General features: G+C 46.9%; 1 protein-coding gene across 6 annotated transcripts; it reads left to right on the forward strand.

Moving 5' to 3' along the window:
• The first annotated feature begins 277 nt into the window (after positions 1 to 277).
• LOC127367544 (histone-lysine N-methyltransferase ASH1L) lies at positions 278 to 15,859 on the forward strand. 6 transcript variants are annotated; one of them, XM_051407458.1, is made up of 14 exons: positions 378 to 853; positions 3,587 to 4,467; positions 5,391 to 9,558; positions 11,060 to 11,408; positions 11,592 to 11,765; positions 11,852 to 11,946; positions 12,030 to 12,103; positions 12,241 to 12,286; positions 12,394 to 12,434; positions 12,546 to 12,616; positions 12,717 to 12,892; positions 13,445 to 13,536; positions 13,655 to 13,797; positions 13,883 to 15,859. In XM_051407458.1, the coding sequence occupies exons 2-13, from the start codon at positions 3,802 to 3,804 to the stop codon at positions 13,781 to 13,783; spliced, it is 6,081 nt and encodes a 2,026-aa protein (XP_051263418.1). In that variant the 5' UTR covers positions 378 to 853; positions 3,587 to 3,801; the 3' UTR covers positions 13,784 to 13,797; positions 13,883 to 15,859. The 6 variants fall into 6 exon arrangements, 4 of the variants coding, with proteins under 4 accessions (XP_051263421.1, XP_051263420.1, XP_051263419.1 ...); XR_007885499.1 differs by lacking the exon at positions 13,883 to 15,859 and having other exon boundaries at positions 376 to 853; positions 12,717 to 12,887; positions 13,655 to 13,795; XR_007885500.1 differs by lacking the exon at positions 13,883 to 15,859 and having other exon boundaries at positions 376 to 853; positions 12,717 to 12,905; positions 13,655 to 13,711.
• Positions 15,860 to 16,202: the final 343 nt, after the last annotated feature.

A 16,202-nucleotide genomic window follows, 5' to 3' on the forward strand; every position in this document is an offset into this window, starting at 1 on the left:
TGTATTTAACATTTTCTGTTTAACTGATGCATAATAAACATCCCTCCCATATTAACTTTTTGATAAGTGCTCAGCACAGCCTGCTTTTTCTTTTCCTCCCCCCACCAGTGCGAGCTGAATCCCATTTTACAATACGCGACACAACTTTTGAGCTGCTCCCCTCCACAAAAAAAAAAACCCAACCAGCAGCGCACTTTAGCCAAGTCGTCGCCATTTTATTAAGCGTCTAAATAGCCCTCCCCAATCGCCTATTATGAACCGCAATGAGATCCTGTGCTGTATTCACCGTTTTATCTCCTCCTCTGGCCACATGAAAATGGCCACGCATTGCATTCCCGCACATCCACCAACCCCTTCTGCGCTGTCAGCCTGTAACCCCGCACACACACACACACACACACACACACGCTGCCGCCGCCGCCGCCTGCTGCTGCTGCGCCCTTTCCAAGCCCGTCGCGCTGACACGTTAACGGGCTTGTATGCAAACGAGAGCACAATCTGAGCCATTATTACTGGCGGGAGAGATGTTAACTTTCCCCGAGAGAAGTGGGCAAAAAAAATAAGATCCAGTGTAACCAGTCCGCCACCTAGCTGCGGAGACGCGCCGACGGAGCTCTGTCGACTGTATGAAAACACCCGCGCCAATGTTGTTGCACAGTAGGCTCTGCGCTCCGATGAGACTGAAACTCGGTTTTAGGAGGTGTTTTAACCTCCGTTGGCCTTAGTTATGTAATCAAAGCAACATCTAATGCACCAAAAGGCTGTGGATTGATGTCGGTGCGAAGGGGGAGAGCAGGACAGCAACACCTTAACCTCCTGACTAAACGCAGTTGGCTCCGGGACGCGCTCTCGGGTAAGTAGCCTACGTAGCCTTATTAGAGATTTTCATGGCAGTCTGTATTAATGTGTGCAGGCCTGTCATCATCAGCTCGGGCTCGCAGCACTGTAGGTAAGTGAGGATTTTGTGCATCCGCTTTTGCGCTAATTTTATCCCCTTGTTGCTGAGTACGTTTCTCCGTGCATGGTGATATTTCTTATTACAATGTTGCTGACACCAGCAGAAGGGCTGGCAGAGGACAGATAGGAGAGAGAGGGGAGAAAAAAAAAAAAAAAAGGTGGCTCGGGGACTAATCCACATCACAAACACCACTAGCAAGCACATTTTGATGCTACGTAGCGCCCCACTTCCATGTCGAGTTTCAATCCGCAGCTGTGTTTGTGTTTTAAGACGCTTAAATGTGGGTTTATTTTATTTTATTACGGAGATAGGAGTGACGACAACAACAACACGTGCATGTGTGTATCATTTGTAAGTGCGACAGCATCAGGCGGATAGTGATTTTCAGAGGTGCGCAAAGTCATTATGGAGAAGGAAGCCCCTGTTGACGTCCTCAGTAAACCAGTGATAGGTTGCTCCAGTGCGGTAACACCCCCACTGCCCATACTGTATCTACAGTAGCAACATCAGTCAGCCTACGCAGCTGCGACCTGGGTACACAATGTACGACCAAACACACTTCTAATACACTAACTAGGCGAGAGAGTGTGTGCGTGTATGGGTGAGGAGGAGGGAGACTCACGTGAGAAACCCCCCCCTGTACAGGAGGAGTGCAGGCTGCACCGTGCACTGTTGAGGCTTCACGGTTCAATATTTAGAGATGCCATCACAGCAGCCCTAATTTCCAGCTGCTCTGTACGTGCTCGTGCTGTTGTCAGGCAGACGATAATGGTGTTGTCGTTATTGATGATAACACCGTCATGGGATGGTGATGATGGCTGGAAATATGGTGGGCCATTATCATGATTTAATCGTCGCCTCAGCGCCGAGGAACCACACTGACTACAGTGTCAAGTCCACCCATCATGCTGTCACTGGAAATAGCTTCTGGTCTAATGTTAGAATAATTTTGAGTTATGCTTGAGAGGTATAGCTCTGGAGAGTATAAGAAGCTATTAGTATGCACTTTGACTGATGTTGAATGGGCCTGCCCTTTTAAGTTTGAAAACCTGCCACTCTTATTCTCCTCTTGTATTTTGCACAAGATTGAAACCCATACCCATGACTCAAGCTTCTGCTCACGCCCGCTCCTCTTCAGTTTGCTCTTTTCTTCGGACAGGCCAGAATTAAAGTGGCTGCGGCGCTTTAAGAGGACCACTGTCCATCTCTATGCTCATTTGATTTTATTGTAAGGAGGTTTGGCCTTGGAAATCCTTTCCAAAACTGTTACATAACAGCAGTTACTGGAACAGATGTTGATTTGAGCTCAGTATGATTCAAGGAAAGGGTTTGGGAGTGGAGGGACCAAGAGGCAGGAGAGATAGCCCACTGAGCTCTTAAATGAAAACATTATCTGAGATGCTCTTGTAAGTTTAAGGGGGCAGTTCAGTGTGTTGAGAGACAGAAGAGCTATTTCATAAGAGGCTCTCAGGAGAGAGCTGCAAGAATGCTTGGCAGGGTGTGTTTTATTAGAAAATGGATGAGTGTATCCCTTAATGAGAGAGAGAGAGTATAATGAAGGAAGCATGACAGAAGATGCTGATTCCCTTTCGATATGTTAAAAACTGGGCTGAACACAGTGTGAATGAGAGTGAAAGTTTTTTTCCTGGTGAGGAGAATGTTATTTTAGGGTGTGTTACTTGCTGTAATGTCACATTAAAAGTCAATTTACAATGGGGTCAATGAAAAGCTTACTTGACTTAGAGGAAGCAATGGGAGGAGGAGGAATTTGCACTCCTTTCCAAAAATAAGTTTTACCCTTTCCTACGGATTTGTGTTACCACTACTGAAAGGGGAGGAGGGGAATGGTCGGACCGTGAATGGAGGGATTTTGGGTTGGAGAGGAGGAAAAGAACGAAGTGGAGGAGGAAATATGGTTCTGATTAACATGGATACAGTGTATGAGTTGACCATTTTACTGTGTGGTCTGCAGAGAGAGGAAAAAGAGAGAGAGAGAGAGAGAGAGAGAGTGGATGGGACTAATAGAGAATGCATGCAAAAGCGTTCTGCCAAACATGAAAAGGGGAGTTTCGGAGAGAAAAGAAAGTACAGCAGAGGGAAGGGTGGGAGGAGAAGTGCTTGTGGGAGTAGCGGCGAACAGAAGGCGCAAAGACAGTGGGGAGAGGAGGGGAGGAGACTGGATCAAGTGTTTGAATTAGTCAGGAGCTGATTGATTGATATATTGATTTAGGGAGAGGAGTCAGAGAACATAAGTAAAAGCGTCGAGGTTTAGGGAGCGTTTGCCGCCTTTCAGGGTTGCCGTTATTTACAGATTGTTAGAGAAAACTCACTGAGGCTGTTTTTGAAAAATGTGAGTAAGTCTTTCTTCCAGTTAATGCCGACATTCTGGGAATCGGCAGCGTTGATTGGCCCCCTGGGTTTTCTGTATGATGAGATCATCTCTGTGGACACAGACTTTAGCACCTCTCTACAGCTGCTAGCAGGAAGGGGACTTTCCCCTCAATTCCTGTACTGCTGCTACTCAGCATCTGAGCTTACTGAAATGACTAATCACTGTCCTCTCTATCTTTCTGTCTGTGTCTGTCCTTTCTTTCCCTCTGTCTCTGCCTCAAACTTATTCCATCTCAGTTCAAGCCTAAAGGACGAGAGAGAGAGAGACCTTCCTTTGCTGGATGAAGGAGCCCAGCTGTACTTGGACTGTTACAGGATATTGTTTTGGAATTCTCTTCACCTACACCTGCATTCAGCTCTTTGCCACTGACCCCTCCAACCCCACAAGGGTAATTTAAAAGTGTTATACTGGGAACCCCGCAGCATCCTACTTCTCCCCCCTGACTTCTCTGATGGACCAGAGAGTGAAGGGGGGAACCCCTCCGACCACAAACTCCACTCTGGACCCCACTTCCGCACCTGAAGACTCTGACCAAGACCAAGTGGCAGAGAAAAAGAGGAGATGTGAGGGGGAAAAGGAGGAGGAGAAAAGAGGAGCAGGGAGAAAGAGAGAAGGAGACAAGGGGGCAGTTCTGGAGTTGCTCATCGAGGGGCGCTGTGGAAGCGCAGGGCAGCAGCAGCTTCAGATCTCTGGCAGAGAGACCAGCTGCCCTGAGGGGAATGTGCGACTCCGGATTGGACTACAGGCCAAACGTACCAAGAAACCGCCCAAGATCTTGGAGAGCTACGTATGCAAGCCCACCATCAGGACCTATCAGAGGCAAGGCAGGGGGGGACTGCTAAGGGGGGATGGAGAAGGCGGAGTGGCCCAACAGAGCAAAACCAGCTCTAGTCCAGACGAGGCAACAAGAGAGCAACGCTCAGGCTTGGATGCTGTCCAGACCACATCCAAACAAACTGCATCTGCTGCTTCACCATCACTTGCATCATCATCATTATCATCGCCATCATCATCTTCGTCATCGCAACCATTGTCGTTGTCATCAACAGTTACTACAACTTCCGCCACAACCTCAGTCCCTGCCATAACCAGCCAAGGGACTAAGTCTGCCAAACAGGTAAGTTAAGGAGCAATTTGCCTCACACACACACATACACACACACACACACACACAGATTCCCTGTCAGCTGCCAATATTAAAACTTCTGTTAGTGTAAGTTAGCTTGAAATGGAAAACAAACAAACTGAGGGCTACAGTGATTGAAGGTATTACACATTATTAATGACATATACTGTGTGTGCTTTGGTTTTTGCAGTTAACCATCAGCCTTATATGGTGCAAAATCGCCCAGGTTTGTGCTCAGTTGTAATAAGGTCAAATGAGCTATTGTCTCAATACTGAAACCTAAGCAGCCCATTTAAATAAACAGGCCTATAAATAGGACAACAGCACAGCAACCACTTGGAGCTATTACAGACATTGGTCCATCAGTCCCTATGACAATCACCCAAGGGGAAGCTTATTGCTTTAGCTGCACAAACGCCACTCAAGCTGCAGCATACCAAAATTACAGGACAAGTACGAAATGTCAAGCCTTCTCATCTGTATTAGTGGCAATTTATAGCTACCAATAGCACAGCTTTCTCTCTCTCTTTCTGTCTCTGCCCGGCTCTCTATATCTGTCCCTCTCTTCTATTTTTACATCCCCTCTTTTCTCTACCTGCTCTCATTTATCTTTCACTCCCCCTCTGTCCCTGTCCCACTCCCTTCCTCTCTGTTTCTCTGCCTTTGTATTTCTCCTTTCTGTGTCAACCCCATTCCTGTTTCCATCACCTCACTCTCTCCTTCTCCTCTAGTATGCCCTCTTTTCTCTGCCTGATTGAGTCATTTTGTCCTCACTCTCTCTTTTAATGGGCGGACAAAAACAAAAGCATTTTGGTTATTGTCTCTTCCCCATTGTCCTTCACTGTTGTCAGCAAACTAATGGATGTCACAGCTGTTGTTGTCTATGACAGAGATTCTGTGTTTGCATTCCCCAGGTTCCTATCAAACTGGCCGATAAGACAGAGGTGGATTCAAATGGCTCATCTGAGAGAGTGAAGAAAGAGAAGCTCCCTAGTGTCAATGGCCAGCCTGTCCCTGCAGGACACAAACCCAGCTCGCCCACAACAGACCAGACAGCTTCAACTACTCCCTCCAACCCAGGCATCCAAGCCCTGTCTGCATCAGAAACCAGGAATGAAGGAAAGACCTCCAAGAAACATAATGGTTTGGTACAGACAACAAAACAGAAGGGAATATCGAATGGGAAAGGCTCTGCCGACATCCTTGGCACTTCCACCTCGTCAAAAAACAAAGTTGGAAAACACAGCGGTTCCTCCTCTGTTTCTTCCGTGGACTCATCGACAAGACCTCCACTCTCCACCAGCTCCCATAAAGAACTCAGCCTGTCGAGTAAGAGTAGGCCAGACTCTCCTTCCTCTCCTTCAGTCACCCCTAAACCCCAGTCCTCCCCTGCTGTGGATCTCTCTTCTGCTCAATCCCAAGACCAGGATCCCTCTCTACAACCCCCACTAGAGAAAAAGAGAGAAAAAGAAAGGAAAGCAAAGAAAGAGAAACGAAAAGACAAAAAATCTAAACAAGATAGATTGGAGACTGAAAGAGCAAAAAGTGAGAGCAGAAAGGAGGAAGGCAAGAAGAAGAAAAAGGAGAAAGGGAAGGATGGAAAATCAAGGCACGGTAAAGAAAAAGATGAAAGACATAAGACTGACGATACGTGGAGGGATGAACTAAAGATTGAAAGAGCAAAGGCTGAGAAGAAGAGGGATAAGCTTAGCCCAGACAGACAAAGAACAGAGGATAATAATGCAAAATGTGGTGAAACGGTCGATAGTGGAAAACTAGATAAAACCTATAAAGTTGTGAATCCAGGCAGAGCAGATGAGATAGATAAGACAGATGACGGTTGCAAGCCCATTAAACAAGCTGAGCCAGCAACAGCAACAGGTGACACCAGTAAATCAAAAGAACAAGACGTCTCAAGACATTCAACTGTGCCTCCAAGCCACCCCTCTTCTTCTGCTCCTCCCTCTCTGCCCACTCCTCCTGCCCGTGCCCCCGTTTCTCCCCCTTCTTCCCCCCAAGAGCAGGACAGCCGACCGCTCAAGAAACGTAAAGCCAGGCGGCCCAGCTGGACCAAGCTCGTGCACCGTGCGCAGAGGGTGGAAAATCAGGAAGCCCCTTCAGATTCCCAACATAATCTCTTACTGAATTTTCCCCAGAACCCCAAGAACTCCCTTCCTGCCAAGGCCACTATTCAGCAGACTGATGAGTCACACCCAGCTCCCTCTAGCTCTTTAACCAGCAGCTCCTCCCCTCTCTCTTCTGCAACCAAACCTCCATCTCCAAAGCAGAGTAACCCCACATCAGACCCTAGCCCCCCTGCTTCCAGATGCCCCATAACCCCTGCCCGAAAAAGGGGCCGCCCTAAATCCCACAGCTCTAGCTTAGATGAACCTCCCCCAAGACTTTCACCAAATGCTATCCCAACTGAGGTGCCTCTTCTGGGGTGTGACGGAATTCAGAAAGCCCCTGTGCTGGAGCCAAGTCCAATACTGCAGTGTGCAGCTCAGTCTAAATCCAGCCCCAAGAAGCGTGGCCGTCCTCCCAAACGACCCCTCCCCGAGGACCAGAGCGGAGATGCACTGAATCGCACTGATGATGCAGACAGGAGTAAAGACTTTCATCCTCCTGAAAAGGGGAACAGGCAGCTAAAGATCAGGAGGCTGATTAACGAGATGAAGAAAAGAAAGAAGAGGAGACTTCACAAGGTAATGCTGTCTGGGTATGTAGGAAAGGAGGGAAGGGGAGGCGAGGCAGCAGATGGTGAGACCTCTCTGAGAATGTGTAAATCAATAGAGGCTACAACAGTACACACGCTCTCAGCCCTGTCCTCCTCCTTTGGGAGTAAGCTGGGCCCTCAGATCAATGTGAGCAAGAGAGGGACCATCTACATGGGGAAGAGGCGAGGACGCAAGCCCAAAGCCCAAACAGCTCCAACAGTCCAAACCAACATCCAGAACTCAACTCAGTCGTCTCTGTTTACCAACCCCTCTGAAACATCTCTGTTCTCTAACCAGCCCCAGCCTCCTCCCTCTCACCCGTTTCCCTCCCCTTCTCTAACCCACTCCAGTGGGGCCCAGAGCCCTTACAGTGAAGGCAGCCTCACCGAACCAACATCGTCCTTACTCTTCCCTCACCCCTTCTCCCTTCCTTCCCCATCATCTTCCTGTACCTCCCCCCGTCCTCCCTCCTCCTCGTCCCTCTCTCCCTTTGTGAAGAAGAGTTGTCCGTGTCAGGGAAGGCATCACTTCCCCTTTCACCAGTCTTCATGTAAGCTCTCCTGTCCCACCCCTCCACTGCATCACACACCTGGCTCTCCCGGCCACCTGAAGGAGGCCACCCCCTCCCCCAGGAGCGAATCACACAGCGAGGAGACACTGCCTAGCGATAGTGGGATTGGGACGGATAACAACAGTGTGTCTGAGCGAGGGGAGATGAGGGGAGTTCGAGGCATGCTCAGGTTGGGTCAGGGGTCAGGAGGGATTCTGGGGGGTCAGAGGCACCCCTCTTCTCTTATGGACCGTCCCTCTCCTGTCTCTTCACCCTTAACTCACATGCCCAGACATACAAACCCCATCACCAACTCGACTAGTATGGAGCGGCACAGAGACAGGCACAGGCACAGGCGGAGGGATTACGATTGTTCCTCCTCCTGTACATGCTTGTGCCCGTGCCCCTGCCCGGGACACAACAAGTGCACGCATTCAGATTATTACCCTTGCCTTGGGCACAATGCACTGAAGAGACAGAAAAATAAACATAAGAAGAAGCACCAGCAGCTGCACATGCAGGATCCGGAGTTTCTGGCTGAGCTAGAAGATCTGATTGGCCAGTTCAGCGAGGTCCATATCGGACGGCGAGGTTGGGCGAGGACGGGACTGGGACAGGGCTTTGATGGGAGTGGGAATGCTGCTGGAGGAAGGCGCCATCACTCCTCCTCCCATTCCGTCCGCTCCAACATCTTCAGGATCAATCTGAATGGCTTCTACTCTCCTCACCCTTCATCTTACTCTGCTAATACCTCCTTCTCCCCCCAGCCGTTCTACCCCTGCCAGCCTGTGCATTGCAACAGGAAGCCAGACCGCAGGCAATGTGGTTGCCCATCAAAGTTCCAGGAGACCATTGAAAATATGGGCTTTTACAGCAGCTATCCCCCAGCCACAACACTTTACCACCACCTCCCGAGCTCCTACCCGCTTCCCTCTCCGCACCAGTATGCCACCCATCAGCCCCATCATGCCCACTTCCTCCTCAACCCCGCCAGATTCCACAGGCGGAGGAGCAGGTTGCCGAGGGAGGGAGCTTTAGGAGGAGAAGTAGAGGGAGATATAGGAGGAGGCAGTGGAGGAGGCCCACACCTCAGCTCAGGGTTCACATCCAGCCTCTCCTGTGGCTGTGGGAGGAGCGAACATAAACACAAACATAAGCACCGTCACCGGCACTGCGAGCGAGATATGGATGACGAGGAGGAGTTACAGGAGGATGAGGAGGAAGATGGAATGGAGAGAGAGGGGTTGGCCAGTTCAAAGCCAAGGTCAGGGTTTATTTTGGGGCAAGGAGAAGGAGGAAGGAAAGGAGCAAGAGGAATGGGGAGTATGTTGTCCAAAGAATCGCCTTGGTTATGTGAGAACGGAAATGACTCCTTCTCTGCTGCTGCTGCCACATCGTCATCATCCTCAGCAGAGAGGTACAAAAACACATCTCTCACCTCACTGGGGTTGGGTTCCTCTCACCTGTCCTCGTTTGGAGGAGGCTGGGGAGGCCTGGGTCAGAGCTGGACAAAATTCGGGGGCCTGGGAGGGACAGGATTTGGAAACTCAAACCCCAGCTGGAGAGGCTTCACTGGGGAGCAACATACAGGCCAGCTGATTGCATCAGACGGAGAGGACGACGACGGCGAGGACGCTCAAGAGTCACACCTGTACAGGACGTCCCCGTCCCCAACACACACCAACCTGTTCACATCTGCTGCCATGGCAACAGGGGGGAGGGGTCTGAGGAGCAGATTGGCCGGTAGGAATCCAGGAAGTGGAGACAGGTCATGGAGGAGAGATGAGCCAGCGTGGACAGAGAGGAGAGAAGCAGGTGAGGATGCGTGAATAATTTGATCAATAAATGTGTGAATTAATAGAGCACTTACGTGTGTGAGGTTATGTTAACATTAGTCCTGAAGGTGGTGCGAATACTTGCCCATACTGCAATGTTATTATCTCTCTGGCTGGAAACTGTCAGTGCTTATAAACGTTACAAGAATCCTGCTTCTTGAGTTTTGTGAATGCACAGTTGTATTCTGTCATTGTTTTATTGGCAAAAACAATGAATACATATAATACTGGGAGTCATTTAGAGAATATCTTCGTGCTTATCATTGAAATACATCAATAGTGCCCAAATGATGACAGCTAGCTGAGTAAATAGGTTTCATGCCAAGAGGCTCTTTTCACTTGCACAGTGTGACAGATTTTTGTATTTGCACAATGTGGAGATGAGACTGTGGCACCAATAGTTTGCCCAATATAGTGACAGCATTACTTTTTCTCAGGTGTTGTTGAGCCACACATCAAAGCCTGGAGGGTGTTTGAGAGGAAATCAGACTCCGTTCTTTTTATAGCCAATTTCAGACTCCCTCTGCTGTTCAGGGGACGTGCCCAACACCCACCCACACACACACACACACACACACACACACACACACACACACACACACACACACACACACACACTAACCACTCTGTTGGAATTTTTAAAAAGTGTTATAGCAGGAGGGCAGCATCTTGATGGGAATCTTCCAAAAAATCTTTGAAATCTTCCCGGTCTACAGCGAACCACACGCTTGCGTTGCAGGCTGGGGCTACCCAGTGAACACAGTCATTAGTTAACCACCAGATTGGCTATTTAAAGCATGGCCTATCCCTCACTGCTGGCCAGCAGGGCCTATTTGACTTGGAAAAATCCAATAAGGAAAGAGTGGTCAGTCTTGTTGGGGACTGTGGAAAATGGAACAAAAAGATAGATGACCTCAGGAGTGATTGATGAAGGAATAGCAAGGAGGTCAGAATTGGGGCACCGTGAGGGGAAAATGTTGTTTTTGAGAGAGGTGGAATACATTTGACATCAGTTCATCCTCTAACTAAACACACATGTGTTTTGAAGTACAGCACGCTAGCATGGGCACACTCACACACTTTTTTTTCTCTTTCTTTGTCTGCTCAGCCTTTTGAGATTGTGTTCCACATTATGAGTGCAACGCAAGAGTGTATACGTGTGCATGCTCATATTAAAAAGCATGCCGTCTGCACAGCATTTGTGTCCATTCTTGTGGTTTTTCGCTGTGTGTGTGTATACATAAATCAATTCTTAATGCATTTCCCAGAAGTGATCTGGTCAGAGGAAATGTTGTGACTCACCTAATCTGTGGCCCCGCATGACTCAGCCTAGACTGGCCTCACCTCACACCTCCTGCTGGCTCAATCACTGATCCACATCTGTCTCATTTCCTCTCTGCCACTTACACACCCCGCCCTTCCCTCCTGCCTCCTTCTGCCTCAACCCCCCTCCCCTCCCCTTTCTATTTCAATGACTGCAGGTTTACAAGGTGACTCGAGAAGCCGGGGGCAGCAGAAAAGTGTGCCAGCACCAGACAGTGTGGCAGGGAAAAACAAAAGAAGGCCAGGACGGCCCAGAAAGTACCCACTGCCCTCCACTGTATCCTCCCCCACACACTCATCTGCAGCTCCCTCCATGTCATCACCCGACCTCTTGCCAGGCCACAGCCACAACAGAGATGGGAGAGAAGTGGGAGGGAGAAAAGAAGAAATTGTGCCAGAGAGAGATAGAGGAGGCGACACGGTGCAGCAGGTGACAGAGCTGGAGCTGCAGGCCAAGAGGAAGAGAGGACGGAAGAGAAAACATGGTGACTCCCCTTGTCATCAGAGGTAAACAATCACAACTGTATTATAAAGTACCTGAGCTGGTTGACTTGAAAATTCAATACAACCACTCACTACTGCTATATTAACCCATCGTTTTCAGCACTGTGTGCTAAACCAGTGCCTTTTCTCTCTTTCTCTTTTTCCTCTCTATCGTTCTATCTCTCTCTCTTCATGCTTTCCTTTTAGTGTCCCTGAGGATAAATCTGAGTGTGACACCCCCCCTGAATGTTTTAGCCAATCAGATGTGGACCAGGCTCCATCCCAACCAGTAACCATCCAAAGAGAGGAGAGAGCAGATGGTCCTCCCAGGAAGAAGTTTCTGAGGGCAGGTCTTTACTCTGATGATTACAAAACTACAGAGTGAGTTGAATTCATAAACAAACTATTATAACATTGTTTCTGTTATTGGGTCTTTTGTTTATGTTTTTAATGCGTCTCTTTCATAGTCCGCCCTCCCAAGCCCATCAGCTGTGCAGAGAGAGTATGGAATACACACCAGAGGAGCATGAATACAGCCTTTTACCTGCTCCCATACATGTTGGTGAGTATTTAAAAAAAAGTGCAAACGTTGCTGTACTTTGTTATAGCTGTGATAGCTCATCCAAACTCCCTTTCTACCCCCAGGGAAGTACCTTAGGCTGAAGCGGATTCATTTCCAATTACCTTATGATGTTATGTGGCTGTGGCAGCACAATCAGGTACAGTAGAACCCCGTAACACAGAATCGGGAAGTTAGAAGGTCATACCTTAGCATCTTTGCAGATAAAAGAGTGTTACAAGGAGATTTGTGGAGTCTCATGAATATGGACGTAATTCTCATGTTGTGTTGCTGCAGCTTCAAAGGCAGCCTGCTGTCCCCCTGAAGAGGAAGCGGCGTTACTGTAAGTTGCCAGCAACGGATATGTTATTTTCAGGTTTAGTTGATGGATCAGATCAATACTCTCATACGGTATCTTACTCACTTTCGCTCTCTCTTGGTTTCACTCAGGCCGGCTGAAGGAGAGGACTGCAACCTCTCACCAGATAGCGGTGAGTTCATGTGACTTGAGGTCAATTCATTCCACTGAAGAATGCAGTTTAGATAACTGGTAAAACATGCATGCGTCCCTCCATTTTATTTTATTTTATTTTATTTCACAGGAGGAGAGCTCCAGTGACATTACCAGCCTATTTCCTCACCTCGACATGGAACCTTTGACCAGCAGTGAGAGGTATGGAAAGAACACAAGCGATTCACGTTTCAGAATAAACTACTGATGCACTAATGTCAGCACAGGATGGCTTATGTTTCTCTCTGTGTGCCCGGGCCAGGAGCTTTGTGGTGAAACACCACGTGTTCCTTGTGAGGAACTGGGAGCTTGTGAGAGACAGACAGATCCAACTGAGGATAGAGAGGGCAGGAGAGAGAGACACAGAGGGAGAGGAGAGGGACTCACAACTTCTGTCCTGTGATGGAGCCAATGGGGACGACAGCCACATCAAGTCAGGTCCATGAAGCAAGTGTGTGTGTTAGTTTTTGTTTCTGTAGGTGTTTGTGTATGCATATGTGTACGTGGTTGAACTCTATACATTTTCATTTTTTCTGTACATCTGTATAGATTTCTTCTGGTGTCCTGTGTTGTGTCTTTTACTTTGTGTGTGCATGTATTTGTGCGTATGTGTGTGTGTGTGTGTGTGTGTGTGTGTGTGTGCTCCGCTTACAGCCGTTGTCCTCATATTTGGCTTGTCTCTCCATATCATACTCAGCAGCACAAACTAAGTGGTTTTCCAACCACAGAATTTCTGCCTGCAGAAATGTTTCTCCATTTCTGTCATCCACTGTTGGTGTCCAAGAACCCAGTAGGCATCAACTTTCCCCATTAGCAGTGAAACCACACAATTTCCATCAAAGACTTCCTGACTGATGGCAAATAGTAATGAAGGAAAAAAAGGAATACATAAATACAGATATATCTGTAAAATAAAGTAGATGCTGTTTTCACTCCCTCCTGCAACGCTTTTACTAACATACAGAATACTGTTTGACCTCTGACCTTCAGATCAGCCAGTGGGGGTGGAGGTGACAGTTATCAGCAGTGACCCCCACCATCAGAGTCAAGACACCTCCAGCTTGCTCACTGCCAGCCCCTGTGTGAGTGAACAAATGCACCCATGGAAAAAAAAAAGAAAAACAATATTTTTCTTTTAAGAATTTCCACAAGGATAAAAATCTGCTTTTGCAATTAATTGTGCATACTTGTTCACCACAGCCCACCAAAACCCAGAACAGAAACGAGGAGGAGGGAGAAGAAGAAAAACGAGGGGAAGAAGAGGTCTGCAGCAGAGAACAGAGGAGGAAACGGCTGAATGATTTACTTTTGACCCTGCAGCATTCATAAGCTAACAGAGAGAGGTGAGTGAAGCATCAGATACAGAAGCAGGGGGGACTCAGAGAGGTATACGCACGGTTTTGTTGATAGTTTCTTGCCTTTATGTAGGTGGGACCACTCTGAGAAAGGGACCAGGCCCACCACTGGACAGATGGAAAGGGATTGATGTCATAACACTGCTATTACTAGTAGTAGTGCCACAGAGAACAAGGGAGAAAGGGAGAAGAGAGCGGGAGAATTATTGCGGCTGAAAATGCAAGAAAGACATCTCACACACTGACAGATGAGTGTGTTGAACTTAGCGCTCTGAAGGGCATCACACCGAGGATGAAACCATGGCAACACATCTTTTGTCCAAGCGTCGAGGGATGAGAGAAACGGAGATGGACTGTCCCGGATGAAAGAAAGAAACAGACCAGCTGAAATGAATTTGCACTAGTGCTGGATGAACAAGCACACTAAAGACTGTATGTATGCTGAGTGGACACACTATAAACACACATACACTCTGATTGCTCTTACTTCGGCACCTTAAGCAAACTGGGAAAGACAGACGTCGTTCGGAGACTGAAAGTGGACATATACGGTACTCAGCATTTCGGCTCTGAAGATTCCAAGAGACGAGGAGTTCACAAACTGCCCGAGGGAATAAAAATGTAGCCTGGGCCCAAACTAGGTCAAAATTGAACCCTCATTTAATCATTAAGCTTTCAAAGTCACATTGCACCTTTGGGAAATGACACGAGTAGAAGTGAACCAGTTAAAGGCTGTTGAGACAGTGTTAGGGTTTTTCTTCACTTTACCAAGACAGTGTCTGCTATGTACCAGTGAATAGGCAGGGGAGGGGGTGGGCTTAGTGATAGGAATTTTGGCATCACTGCAAGAGAATTTCTAATGAGGTTTTAAGAAAGAAGTTATTTTTGAAAAAAAAAAAAAGACAGCCTCGAGTACTGTCTGCTAAAGAAATGGACAAAATATATTCATGATAGGAATGTTTATTGTTGACTATTTTCAGTATTGCTTCCTGGGGAAGGGAGGGAGAGGGGTAAAAAGTGTTTTGTTTACTTCAGACTGCCTTTGAGAATGTTTCGCTCTTTGCTCCAGAGCATTGACAATCAGAATGTCCTCGGGCGGAGAAAGGAGAGAGGAAAGGGAACGAAAACTAGAATTGATTTGCCCCAAATGCTCTGTAAAAGTGCCATGTTGTCTTGTGTACGTACCTAAGCGAACTCATGCAGTCTTTAAAAGCAATATCTCATCCGATAAGGACTATATAAGGACTTCCTTTGTTATGTTTTTTAAGTTGTGAATATTTGAGGATTGGAGGTCATTTTTTTCTGTACAGTTGCATAGTAGATTGTTCTCATCTTAGGAGCATTGGGCTAATCTGCTTAGTGGAAGTAACCATAAGCGTTTAGTTTCATGTGAATGTACATAGAGAGAGACCTGTTTTCCTTCTATCAGCAGTAGCGTGTAAAAGTAGTATTATACATGACAATACTATCGGGATTATACATAAAACTTAATAATCAAATCTTTCATTTTACTAACATGTTTTAACAGATAATACAGCTGACCAATATATAAGTAATTTCTCCTTAAAATTGACTATGATTGTATATGATTTTTTTGTAGACTTACATAATTTGTCTCTTTTTTTGTTAGCTGAGTGTACGTTGTTTTGTTTTTTTTGTTTTTAATTATTGGTCAGACAATCAGTGACAGTGAATTAGTTCCAGTGTTAAATTTCTGCTCTCTTTCAGTAGTGTGGCTTCTAATAACAAGCCAAGAAAGTGCAATTTCTTTGACTGTTTACATACTGTATGTATATTTTTCCTCTTTCCTTTTTTAACTAAGAGCACTACATTATTGCCAGTGGATGATTAACTTTATAGCAAAGGTACACATAAAGAGTTATTTATCTAGTTTGCATGACATGTAACCTTTGCCTGTTGCCTCTGATAATGTGCATCTGAAAAAAAACATCAAAAACAAAGTTATAACTCAACGCCATAGAATGTCAGCTCAGACTTTTTGCCTCTATAATCATAATAATAAAAGCATTTTATGTCTACTAGTACTAAACCCTGCAGACTATTGGTCTATCAGTTATAATGCCTTGTCCTGTTACTGCAGTGATTTTAATCAGCTCGAGCTAACAGTGCTATCTAGTGGTGTTAGATTGTATATCTCACGCTGTGTTGTCCTCCATAATGACCCACAATGGAGGACGCTATCAAAGGAACACGGTTACAAGATGGGGGAGGGCTGCAGCTCACTCTGGGGATTTATTCTCCTCTTTCTGCCCTTCACCACATCCGAGGGCATCTGGGGATCTTTTCATCCGAGCAAAGAATTGAGAGAATTCCCTGTGAATTTAAAACGGATGAAGTTAGGTATTAAAAGTGTTTTAAAGAAGGCTCAATTG

Source organism: Dicentrarchus labrax, unplaced genomic scaffold (assembly GCF_905237075.1).
Source record: "Dicentrarchus labrax unplaced genomic scaffold, dlabrax2021, whole genome shotgun sequence".
NCBI classification, from domain to species: Eukaryota; Metazoa; Chordata; class Actinopteri; family Moronidae; genus Dicentrarchus; species Dicentrarchus labrax.